The sequence below is a fragment of the Dermacentor variabilis genome, chromosome 1 (assembly GCF_050947875.1).
Source record: "Dermacentor variabilis isolate Ectoservices chromosome 1, ASM5094787v1, whole genome shotgun sequence".
NCBI lineage: Eukaryota > Metazoa > Arthropoda > Arachnida > Ixodida > Ixodidae > Dermacentor > Dermacentor variabilis.
Genome location: NC_134568.1, coordinates 115900902 through 115914131, shown reverse-complemented (window position 1 = coordinate 115914131; position 13230 = coordinate 115900902). Strand labels below are relative to the sequence as shown.

Below are 13230 nucleotides of genomic sequence, written 5' to 3'. Positions count from 1 at the left end.
AGGTTATTGCGTAGGATTATGTGCGCCTGGTATTCTTGTTGTATCGTCTCACGTGCATTACTTCGTTATATAGTTCGCTGCGTTACTCCGCACGTTTTGTTTCTTCTGTTTCTTGACTGCATATATGACAGAGGAGCTTCAAGTATGAAATAATAAATTGTTACTAGTGCGAAATCCCTCTGCGCATCTCGGGTTTTCGTGTCAGCGTTCTTGGGTAGGTTATATAAGGACGATGACATGGACAATTGAGGCATGTGTGCAAGTCACCGTACTTTGCGCTTCCCTTTAATGGTTCTGAACGAATAGGACTGTACGCGATCCCTTATGGAACGAGAGTAAATTAGATTGCAAACGTATTGTTTGTCCAGCATTCCATGCAGCACGTACCTCTTCAAAGCACCGTGGAGGCTTGAAGCTCGAGATAAAACATTGGCACTGATCTATAAAAAGCTACGCCGTAGCACAGTCAGACTGCAAGGAAGTTATACCTTCTGAATACCCCGTCAAGGGTTACAGTTTAGCGTGTGAAAAGGCTTGTGTATCGAGCTTGATAAAGCCGAGCGCATCGGATGCACAGTTTCGAACTGACCGCTATCACCGTACTCGCGCGGCTGACAGCTGCTTCAACACACGTGCACCTAGAAATCCCCTCAAGCATGTTGCCCTCTCCTAACTCTCCTGTATACATAGGACAGCGAATAAGGCACATGAATAAACCACGACGGCATTCATCGGCTTGCACTTGGCTCTATTGGCTTGCATGGCACTGTCTGGTTGAACGGTACGACACATGGGGCGCTATAATGTAAAACTATTCCAAACCTTTCTATTGAAATTCTACAGTCAGTCCTCCGCGATTGGACCACCCCCACTTCACCTGTCTGTCACGCGACGTCACGAAAACCACGATATCTCCCCATCTGATATGACGTGAACACACTGATTATGTATGATTAGACTGAACAAATGAAAAATAGTTATTTCCTATTCGATGCTTTTCGCCATTAGCCCTCGGCTATTGATAAAAAGTGTTCGGGCTGCACCCACTTCACATGCCTGCCACGCGACGTCACAAAACCGCAAAAGCTTACCGCGTCAAATTGACGTGTACACGTTGAACATGCATTACTATGCAGGGCAAAAGTGAAATTTTTTCTGAATAGCCGCAGGTTGCGCCATTCCGAAAGGAATAAAAGATGGCTGCCGCCGATCACTCAGGCACTGGCTACTCACACCTGCCAGAGAGCATGGATTTATTTGCCTATAATAAAACTTTTTGCGTGTCCGTGTAACGTTTTCTAACACTTTCTGCACGTGTAAGACGTCGTACTGCCAACTCTTCTTTGCGGAGGATTCGTTTTAGCGGCATTCTTAAGCTCCCGTTGCATGCCGCTGCGATTTTCGACCAGCCACCGCCAGCTAAGTAATGGCAAGCAGAACAATCGCAGAAGCCGCCACCGCCCTCTTCATCCGGTTATCGATTTTCAGTGCAGTGGCTCGGCCCCATCGAATCCCTCTCTACTTGAGCGTGCTCTTCGGCTCTTGTCAGCCAATTAGATAAGACAAATAGCTCAGTGTAGGCAATGTTATTCGTTTTTTAAGCAGACAAAAGTGCCTCCTATGAACGCGGAGAACTTTTGTTTGGTCTGTTCAGACAACCCTGCGGGTGACCGCCTGATGCTTGCATCGGTGGTCACGCAAATTTGACGTCAGGAGATTGGAATAAAAACATTTTGGAATCGCTTTACGTTATATAGCGCCCATGTTGTCAGAAGTGGGATTCAACGACCGTCGTCATTCAGTCGCCCCAAAAGGAGCCAGTATAGAATTTGTGAAAGCTCCGCGAGCCGCGACACCTGAAGGGTGACGTCACTAAACAATATAATTGTTTTCAGCAAAAGTTTCAGCTCTTCTAACAAACTCGGCACTGAGAGACAAGCCCCGCGATGAAGAAACGTAAACTGGCATCCTGCTCAGCCTGGCTGGTGACAATGTACTTTACGACCAACTTCACGTTTACCCAAGACGAGCAGAAAAAGGACTTTGCTACCGTAATGAAAAAAAAAATGGGATGAGTACTGCGTAGCGTAGGTGAATGAAGTAGACGAGTGGTACCTATATAATCAACCTGTCCGAGCACAAGGTATGTCTTTCCAACCTTTCGTGTGGGACCTAACGCAGATGGCACGATCATGCAACTCCAGTGTTAGGTAGATTCAATAATCCATGACCAAATTGTATTTGGAACAAGCGACGACAAAGTGCGCAAGAACCTGCTTCCGGACAATAATTTGACACTGGCAAGAGCAGAGCATATGTACAAGGCAGCCGATTTATCGGCTGCGCAATATCAACTCTGGGCACGCGAACAGTGGCAGTTGGAACTTCTATAAGCAAGTCCTAAGGAAACTGATCCACCGACAGTGTTTTGATATCGTAGGAGTCTTCATGAGCATGGCCGGAGGAACTTCCCGGCGTATGGTCGTACCTGCCGAAGATGCGAGACAGGAGCCATTTTGCCATAAGTTACAAGAGCAACAGGCAATTGGTCGAAATCAGCACTGACCAAGACTTCACAATTCTTGACGTATCAGTACAGAGCGTCGTACGCCATCGTGACTTGGTAGCGAAGACGTGAGTCGGCAACAAGTACCTTAACCTGAAGGTGCACATCAGTACACAAGTCAACCTGTTGCCGCTCAGTATGTGCGCCATCCTTCGGCCGGCGGCACAAATAAGAGAGATAAACTCTATGCTACCCTCATATGGGGGAGGAATCGTCATGCACTTCGGAGTTTCCAAAATGATGGCGAGGCAGCAACCGATTTTGACTCGTTTTTCCTATAAAAGGAACAAGTGAGTATTTATCTCGAACAGAGCGATTGCTTGGGACTCTTCATCCAGTTGGTCGATACGATGGCAGGAAATGCGACTGCCCAATTCATGCAGCAATGCAAGGACGTCTTCACCGGCACCGGATATGCCTTCAATAGCTGCACAGCAGGATATTCCGAGAAAACGCCATACATACCGTCTATATGACTAGATGCGTGCCTCTGGTTCTGCTGAAATCACTTCGGGCATCACTCAATTGGTTGCTTAAAGCAGGCATCATAGCCAAGTTAAAGGAACGAGTGGACTGGGGAAGTCCGTTACTTATAATCAAAATGAAAGATGCCAGTCTACGAATATGCGTGGATTGCAGAAAAATTCATGTGAATCTGAAGACTTCCAGATGCTTCGCTGCGAGGACACAGAGGCGGAGTTCGCAGGATGATGGTGACTGAACTTTATTCAGAGCAGACGAAGTTGTGTTATTGCCTTCCTTGCGGGTGGCCTCCTCAGTTCAGGAAGCCTTGTGGTCTGGTGGCCTGCCTTGCCCTGTTCACCCTGCTCATGCTGGTCATAAGGTTTGAGGCTGGTGAGCCGGGTCTCCCCCTACTCCGCTGTGCGAGTTTTTTTTTTCGACTAGGGCGAAAAATCTGGATTTTCTCAGATTCCGTTTCACGGAGACGCACTAATCGGCCTAGGGTGCCTACATACGAGCGAGACTACGTCTATGACAGTGGTGTCACATTTGACGAAGGCCGTGCCGCCTCCCGCCGCTCATCACTGCCACCATTCCACGGTGCCGGCGCCACTTAAACGCGATAGCTTTAAGGGCTCCATGTCGCAAAAAATCCGATTTCTCCGTCGGACGTCGCTTGGCGAAAAATCATTCCGGTAAACAACCAACCAGGTCCTCTGCGTTGCGCAGAGACGTTACTGAACTAATTGAATTCCTCAAACTTGCATGCAACAGAAAAATAGTAAAATACAACCTAAACACAATCTACAGACAGGATAGCGTCGGATTGTAATTTGAAGATACCACGAGACATTATTCTGTTACGCGGAAACCCAAGCACGAGCGTCTTTTCCATAATTTCTACCATTCATAGAGCAGTTATGGCCACTCATATTTGAGTGCGCCAGCGCGCGTAAAGCTCAGAGGCCATAAAACGGTGCGCCCGGTTCCTTGCAAACACCTTTAGATGGCGCTCGCCTCCGCCGCACCTTAGGCCCCCCTACAGCATCGCGGCCCACGTAAGAGGCCACTTTTTCACTAGAAAGCTCGCCTTCGTGCATAGCGTTCGCCGCCGGCGTTTCCCAGTAAATACTACGGTTACATAAGCTGCAGTTGCCGGGAACCGTGAGCAGCAGTCAGAGATCTTGGAATGCTATTGCGTTCCACTCTTACAGGCGAATCTTAACATCCAAGGTTTTGGACTCCAGTCGGCGTGAGCGGTGAGCAAAGCAGCAGCGGAGTCGAGAGCGTGCGTGCAAAATGGCGAGAGACCACCTAGGCAGGCCACACTGCTCGCGAGCATTGGTACAGCACGTGCATGCTCTACCGAAGACACGTTTGCCTTAGAGTTCAACAGGATAGTAAGCAGCCCCTTTATAACGAACACCTTCAATAGAAAAAAAAAAGCCTGTTTGGATATTTGTGAGTGTAGAACAGGCGGCGTTTGATGAACGCCGCTCGGCACTCGCTCGAGAAAGGGCTCATCGTCAACGTGCCGACCTCGCCATGAGGGAGCGCAAAGCTGAGGCGTTACGCCAACAAAGAGCCACGGATCCCGAGCTTCGCTTGCACCCCTCTTCACAGTAGTGGAAGGGCGGTCAATTTTTTTTGTGTTTGATTGCTGTTTTTAATAAAAAGTGGACATTGCTATTTCATGTTTACTGCTAGCGTAATAATTGTATCGCTGTTGCTGCGTAACACATCTCTCCATGCACTCCAAAATAGGAGGTCCCTTTGCAGCCCTTAGGGAACATCCTTTTGTGTGTTGAGCCCCTTGTGTAACATCTTTTGCAAACAATAAACATTTATTAATGGTTGGTTGATTTGAAGTAGTATTTATGTAATCATATATCTTTAGTGACTGTAGATCTTGCCGTATGCGAAGTCTCAATATCCCAGTAAGAGTCATAAGTGTAATAGCATGGTGATTTTACGTTCGATAACAAGTTGTGCTCAATGTTTGCGTTGTTATTTGAAGGATCTTGTCTGAAGCTCGTTGTGGGTCATATACAGGGTGGCCCACGTAACGTCTGCCAAAATTTAAAAATATGCGAGTGCCACGTAGCTGGGCTAAACCAAGGTAATATTTTTAATAGCGAAGCCGTTCTTGCTCGGCGCAAAATGGAACTCGTATCACAAAACTCCACCGACGCCCACCGACGGAGACACTGCGCACACCGGTTTCGCCGCGGCGCCGTGATCTGCGCATGCGCCGTGATAACGGTTAGGAATGCGCATGCGCTTGACATTGAAAAGGATATGAAAGCCTGTGCTCGGCGACGCTCGGTCAGTTAACGCCTTAGGGCGGCCTAGGAAAGCTCGTACTGCTGATGAAGAGGCGGCGCATCGCGAAGCTAGACTTGCTGCGATGCGGAAGAAACAACGGCAACGACGGGCCGATCCAACCTATTTGGCCAGAGAGGCCGAAGCCAAGAGGCGGTGACTACGTGAAGACCCAGAATACGCCAGTCGAGAGAGAGCCAGGATCGCTGCGAAACATCGACGATTACGCCAAGACACAACAGGGCGGGAGGCCGTGTACGAGCGACGGCGAGGTCGCGCTTCAACCGGGGCTGCCAACGCTCGGTTTCAACATGAGTTCCCCTCGTTGGAGTTTGGACATTCCTGCCGAGTGTGCAATCGACTGTCGTTTGACTCGAACCTATCGACGATCAACACGGTTCGGTCTGTCGAGAAACGTGAACAACGCAATGCATGTGTGTGCTGCGAGACATCTTTGCGGAGGCCACCGACCACGACGAAATGCGGCTGCGTAGGACCTGTCGAGAGACGGTCTTACGCGGGAAGGTGCCGCAGTTCAGCTTGACAAACGGCGGCAAGTATCCATCCAAGCCGACGGGACTACCGCGTTTGAACGAGGTGGCCCTAATGGACCAGCTTCGCTGTTGCAAACCTCGCGCGACCGAGTGCGAGCTTGCCCGTTTTTCTTTTTTTAAGCGTTGCTTGAAGCTAGGCAGACTGTATTTTGGTATTTTGCCTATGTACATAAAAAGGTATTAATAATTAGTTAACTTCGCAAATAGTACAATCGGAGCATATGATTTGTCAACCAGAAAATTGTGGGCCATCACGAAAAATTCCCCGATCCATCTTTCTGGTTCTCAATACGTGCTACATAAAAGTGCTTTTTCAAGCCTTAAAGAAAGCCCGCAAAACACAAAAAAGAGTCACATGACTACTCGTGCGTTACTTTTCACGAGCTTTTGCGAGCTTCTGTCAGGATTTTAAAAAAAATCTTTTATATAGCACGTATAGAGCAACAGAAAGATAAATCGGGAATTTTTCGTGATGGCCTACTTTTGATGGACATTTTTGCTCTGATTGGGCAACTGCTGAGGAACACAAAACATTTGAGAAGTGAATATCAGAAGTTATTTAATTAATAATAAATGATTGTCTAATTAAGCGAAATGGGAGAAAATAGTGGAAGCGTGGGAATATTCGAAATTTCCTAATAACAAATAGAATAGTCTCCTATTCGATTTAGTCTTCGAATCGAATAGTCACTAATCGTAGATGGGAATATTTTCGAATACTTTTAGAATATATGAAAACGTTAACTGCGCCTAAATAAACACAAAACTGGAGCAAAAGTACGGTAAATTTTCGCCCCTGCGGGCCTAGAGTAGACATAAGACATCAGAACTTGCGTAGTGAAGCAGGCAACCTCACTTATGTAGCCATACTCTACAGGCTGTATAGACAGCGATGATTCGCACTCTCTGAAGAGCCCTGTGCACGCGGAGAAACTACTTGTTTGCTCCTAATGCTCCATTTGTGCTTTTAATAAACAACGCTTCATAAGATACTATGTAATGACAGAAACTTGCTAAATTTAAGACTAATGGGATGTGAAACTCGTCTGTATTATATGTGATCATGGTTTTTCACTATTCTAGAGCTATTCGGAAAGTATTCGATATTCGATTCGATTCGCTATCCGATTCTTATTGGATTCGGCCTCAAAAATCACTATTCGCCCACCCCCAAATAAGATAGCCTGACTTGCTCCAAGCGACAGCAAGTAACGTTACTTTGGTGCTGTCCAGCTACGTGGCACTCCCATAGTTCTAAAGAAAACATTTTGGCACAAGTTACGTGGTACACACTGTATATGTTACAAGAAAAGGCAGAAAAAGGCGCAAAGGTGTGCGACGAAATGTCGAAGGCAGCTCAAAAATATCGTCATTCGCCTAATGACGTCATTCGCTACGTGGTGTCAGAATATCATGCCGCGGCAAACGCAGCTGCTTCCCGAAAGCGCGTAGTATCTGCATCTTGCTTCTTCGCGTTCGCCAACGTGCACCTGAAGCAACGATTGATGGGGAAAAACGCAAACGTTAGCGGCACCATGTGCAGCATGGACACCTTAAGATGTCAGCGCAAGTCCTTTCAGCCGCCTAGCTTTATGCGAAGAACCTTTCGTTTTTTTCTTGCTTTTTTTCTTCTTCCTGCCTTCGACAGCAGGGTCGCACCTTGTGTGGTTAAGCTTGTCCTTTCGCTCTGAATGATCCATTAGAGAGTTTTACCTCGCCCCTATAACCGGGTTACCGGAGACGTAAGCGTGAGCATGCCAGGGCGCCTAGACTTCCTCCTCGCCCGCCGCTACTTGCATGCAGCGGCGAGCGAGGAGGACACCGAGGCGCCCTAGACAACAGCACCGAGGCAAGAGAAGGCCTGAGCGCTCGGCGAGTGACGCCACGGAGAAGAGGCCGGCGGCGTGCTCGGGGATACGGGTTGAATGAATGATTAACGTTGCCCTTATGGGCAACGTTAATCAGAGCGCAGTTATTGTTTTTCGATCATAGTTGAGCAGATGGCCCGCAGAGAACAGAGTGTGTCCCAAGATTATTTTATTTATGCAAAACTATTTACGCGCTGCATTATTAAAAGGCCCGTCCATAAAAATGAGAGGGTTCAATCTTAGGACTGAGAACGAATTTCGGGTAAACGACGACAGGGAGCATGGCTTATATTGAAAAGTCACAGTGCTGCCCTCTTCTTCAGAGTAGTTTCTTTGACTTGATTTATCTTAGGTGTCAGAGAGTTTGCCGTTCATGTGACCACAAAAGTTCTTCAACAAAATGTTAACACTGCAGCATAACACATATCTCATGACAACTTCACTGGTGTGCCCTTCTTCACATTTGGGACACATGTATTTATTCCAGTCTAGATTAGACTCTAAACGAATAATTTCGCTTTTGGGGCATTATTACACGCAGTACCGCAGTCCACATATTTACAATACCTCAAATGAGTTTATCAATGGAGATAAAAAACATTCGTGCAACTACTTAAAAAGAAACAGCTGCCTTATTCAGCAGAATTCCAGCTTTTCTCTTCTTTTTCTTAGCATTGGCACCCAATATTCTAATATTGATCTTGCGGAAAGATGAACGCATGATTTTTCGGCCCCGATTTGTAATTGCTCCAGCAATTTGTCCCGCAGCATTTATTAGGCATATCCTGGCATGAACGTAACCCACATACCGCGGCAATGAAGGCTTGCCGAACACACAACCGCAATCGCAGCACAAGCGCAGAGACTACATGCACGGTTCAATTCCAGAAAAAAAGTGCGCTCGGAAGCATGTCGCAGCATGCCGGGACTTTTCTAACCCCAAAGCTATGCAAGGAGAGGCAGGGTTCCCGGAATTAATCGAACTGTTATCGCCGTCGTCGCGCACTCGGTCTTCCGCGTCTCATTTTCAACGCAGGTGTGGCGCTCGTAGCTTCGTAGCACGCTGCACGGAACTTCTATGTGGGGCTCTTCTGCGTGACGGAGCTCAAGGAGAGAGGGTGCAGCCAGAAGGCCTTTAGTTTTTTAGAGGGTGTTGCCCTAGAGCAGCCACGCTTGTGGCGCTGTCTTGTGGCGCATTGTGTAACCAGCGTGAACACAGTGCTCTTGTTGCAACTGTCAGTCACGTTTATATATACTTCACTGCTTTCGTAAGTGTGATCAGTGATATAATCGTCAACATACATACTTCATTTAATTTTTCTTCGACAAGAACGCCTATGCATCACAAAGGTATTTCGAACGCGCTGTGGGTGGACAAGCATCACAAGGCGTCGCTACCAGCGTTGCTTTCCTGCCGTCCACGTCTCTGCTAACCCGATATTTTGTAAAGGACAATATGTGTGCGCACAAGCTAAAGCTATCATCACTTCCTTAGTGCGGGAGTGCAATTGCGCTGGTGGCAGGGTTTTAATTCTTAAAGTGCAAAAGGTCAGTTAAGTCTGAAAGTTTTCAAAACCGCGCTAAAACAAACTGATCTCGTCATCCGCCCTGTGATTGCCCTCCCGACTGTCACCTGTGCTTGATATCATTGGTGGCAATACTCTAGATTATTGGTGCCATGACACTCTGCGACGGTGGCGTGGAGCCTTTCCAAGCGTAGTGAAATTGTGTCCCTTATAAAATTAACATATAGAGCGAAAGAGTAGTTTCTTTCAGTAGGCGTATATCGTAGAACTGCGGTATTTCAAAAGAAAACAGTTGCCCGGGAGAAAAATCAAAGCAGTCAGTAAGAAAACAATATGAACTGCTCTAGTTACTCAAACATGAGTAAATCCATTCAGAATATGTCGGTCTGTTAAGTTAACGGGCGACGTTAACCACATGAAGTCAGATCTGAAAGTAGATAGACACATATAAGGTAACTTCGCGAATCTTTGTTGAACAGATCATCACGAACCGTATATATGTGTATACTGCCTTTGCACAGTAGCGGTGCCTTCTGCACATTTCGTATATAATGGTCCCATAGAAGGCTACAGAGGCTACGCATATATGTGCGCCGCATCTACTTAGTGCACCTCATATTTCTGACGGGTTTAAACATATTATCCTTTCGTTTTCATTTTTCGTTTGCTCCAGATGCCTGCATGTCTCTATTTCCAGCCATTCTCTCATTAGAACAAGGGGCTTAGCCACGACGTTTTTCTCTCTGCATTCTCTTTGGAATTAACACGTCACTGTGGACTAGGGAGGAAATTTGATCTTTGACAGCTGTAAGATATCCACAAATTCATTTAAAAAGAACCTCAAAAAACTTCGTCATGTATTCCTTTACCAGCACAGGGAACAAGTGGCGGTCACGAAGGAAGCTTTTGACACCGGCCTTCCATTTTCGTGTCCTCGACAGCTGCGTAGGCATATTCAACGAGCAGACCCGGGTACTGGTGCAGAAGATCAGAGACTCGTCGCACTTGGACTTCGTCGACCTGTTTCCCATGATGACACACTTCACCCTCGACGTGCTATGCGGTAAAGTCGCAGATTATATGAACAATATCCCGCGAATCACAAAACTAATACCAAACACGGTGTCTTGGAATCACAAACGCGTGAAGTTAACGTACCCAGCACGTATATTGTATAGTTCGAGGCGAACTGTGTAGCGAGATCAATACCTCTCCACACATAAAGAGTACAGTTGCCCGAAAGCTTGGTTGAAGACGATTTAGCATCGATATTTACTCGACCAAATGCATGTAACTGGACGCGGCCTTATAAAGGGCTGTCATTTGTAATCGCTGGAGCCACTGCCAATGCCATAGTTAAAGGTGATGCGAATGCAGTGTAATGTCAGCAAACTAGCCTCATGTCGGATTGCAGGTCATTTTTTACATCACAGTTCAATCCGGAAGACATGCCCTACAAAGTTCTCTGACGTACAGAATACCATGATGGTCTGCGGAACTCGCTGCCTTTTATTTGTTATTTCCTATGTGCTAAACATAGGAACAAGAAATAAAGGCACTTGTCTCTAAAGTGAAAAAAAAAGAACATCAGTATGACGCTAGGTCAAAACTTTTTATGATTGTCTTTTATGTTGAGCTCTCCTAAATGAGGAAATCTGTAGGGGTGGGAGCCTGTCTTAGAGGGGCTCCGGCAAACTTTGCCGGGCACCTCAAAGAAGCATGCCGTCCCAATTACGCATGCGTTCCTGCATAATTTATTCTTTGTTTTAAGAAGAATTAAGTTATTGCGTTTTACGCGCTAAAACTGATTATGGCGCACGCCGTAGTGGAGGACTCTGGAAATTTAGACCACCTGGGTCGTTCACGTGCACCTATCTAAGTACACGGATATTTTCGTATTTCGCCCCAATCGAAATGCGGCCGCTGTGCCCGGGATTCGATCGCGCGACCCCGTGCTTAGCAGCCAAACACCATAGCCACTAAGCAACCGCGACGGGTATTGTTTGTTTCGTATACACGGTGTCCCAACTATCACGCACCAAAGTTTAAAAGTATGCAAATGCCGCACAGCTAGACAGAACCAAAGTAGTGTTGCTTGCCGTCGCTTGGAGATGCTGAGGTTAGTTATTGCCTTCAGCCTAAAGACATCCTAAAGTGTCAACGAGAAAATTGCAGAGCAACATGAAAAACCCCCTATAAATTGTCGTGCGACTGGCCGCTCGAGGCAATTTCGCGTGTATTCGCGGGCTTCTTTCACGCTCAAGAAAACAGTTTTATGTAGCACATATTGAGCAAAAAGGAAGGTGTATAGGGAGTTTTTTCATGTCACTGTACAATTTTCTCATTAACGATTTTCATCTAAATATAATATTTGAAAAGTTGATTAATTAATTAAGACTAATTATGTTATTAGGCGGAATGCAAAATATAATCTCAGGATCTCCAAGAGACGGCAAACAACACTATTTGAGTTCTGTCCAGCTACATGGCATTTGCATATTTTAAATCTTTATGCATGATAATTTGGACACCCTGTATATGTAAAGTGAAGACGGATAATAAGTATGTCAAAAAGAAAGCAGAAATGAGCTCCACGCACAATACCGTTTTACCTTGTGAAACACAATGTGAATGTTTCCGCATTGAGGCACAAAAAATGAAAGCGCATCGTTACGGCTCAATTTTTGAATGGAAATCAATGGGTTAAATATGTGGAATCGGGGCTGAGTTTCATTAAGTTTTGTGCATTGATCTGGGTACGAGCCACCTACATTGGCAGCTGATCAAATGAAAATGAAGGAGCCAGGAAGACAGGACAAGCCCCACGTGAACAGTTCCATCATACATTAGAAGCGAATTTCCTACGCCCAACGAAACAGCTACCGACATGACTCAACAAAGAGAAGACGTACGCTTCCTCTTAGGCGAGTGAAACTTTGTAAAGGAGGATACTGTAGTGGACAAATAAATTTGAATCGAGAGGGCACGGTAAATATTGACACCGACTACGGACGGTATAGTTGATCCCGTTCAGAAGTTACGCATTCCTTCCGCTCTGAACAAATAACTGCAGACACAGAACAATTTCTTAATTACTGGTATTGTTGGAAAGCCATCAATGGAAATCTTACAGTGATGTGCGAGATTAAAGAGGATGCACTTAACTTGAGAATTTTTAAGAGAGAGAGAAAGCAAGGAAAGGAATGGCAGGGTGGTCTACCAGACGAGAGTCCGCTTTGCTACCCTACACTGAGAGTAAGGGAACGGGGGAATAGAATGAGGAAAAGAGGAAGCACTGAGCGCACGGGGGAGGACGCACAATCACACTATAAGCGGTCTCTGAGACCGGCTCACTTCAGGTACTGGGGCCCTACAACGTAAAACTATTCCCATATGTTTTTTATTCCAATCTCCTGACGTCAACTTTACGTAACCGCCGACGCAAGCATTGGGCGGTGACCCGCAGCGTTGCCTGAACAGCCCAATAAAACGCTCTCCTTGTTTATAGGAGGTCACTTTTGCTTGCTTTCAAAACGTATAACATTGCCTACACTGAGCGATTTTTCTTATCTAGTTGGCTGTCAAGATGAGAAAAGCACGCTCAAGTGGAGTAGGTTTCGATGGGGCCGAGTCAGCGTACTGAAAAAAAGATAACCGGACGAAGAGGGAGGTGCCAGCGACTGCGATTGGTCCACTTTCCCTTAGCTTGCAGTGGCTTGTATAAGATTGCGGCGGCGTGCAACGGACAGTTAAAAATGCCGCCAAACCGGATCCTCAGCGAAGAAGAGTTGGCAAAGCGATACGTGCCGAAAGGGATCGATAACTTAACACGGTCACGCAAAAAGTTTTGTTATACGCAAATAAACCCATGCTCTCCGGCAGGTGCGAGTAGCTTGTAACAGAGCGAATTGCAATAGAAAAGTTTGGAATAA

At 46.3% G+C, this 13230-nt stretch overlaps 1 protein-coding gene across 1 annotated transcript in view; it reads left to right on the top strand.

The window, feature by feature from the left end:
* LOC142571851 (cytochrome P450 4V2-like) overlaps positions 1 to 13230 on the top strand; it is a 52996-nt gene that overhangs the window by 9190 nt on the left and 30576 nt on the right. Inside the window, exon 3 of the mRNA XM_075680513.1 lies at positions 10171 to 10361. Coding sequence (XP_075536628.1) covers positions 10171 to 10361 — 191 coding nt within the window. The remainder of the gene's footprint in view (positions 1 to 10170; positions 10362 to 13230) is intronic.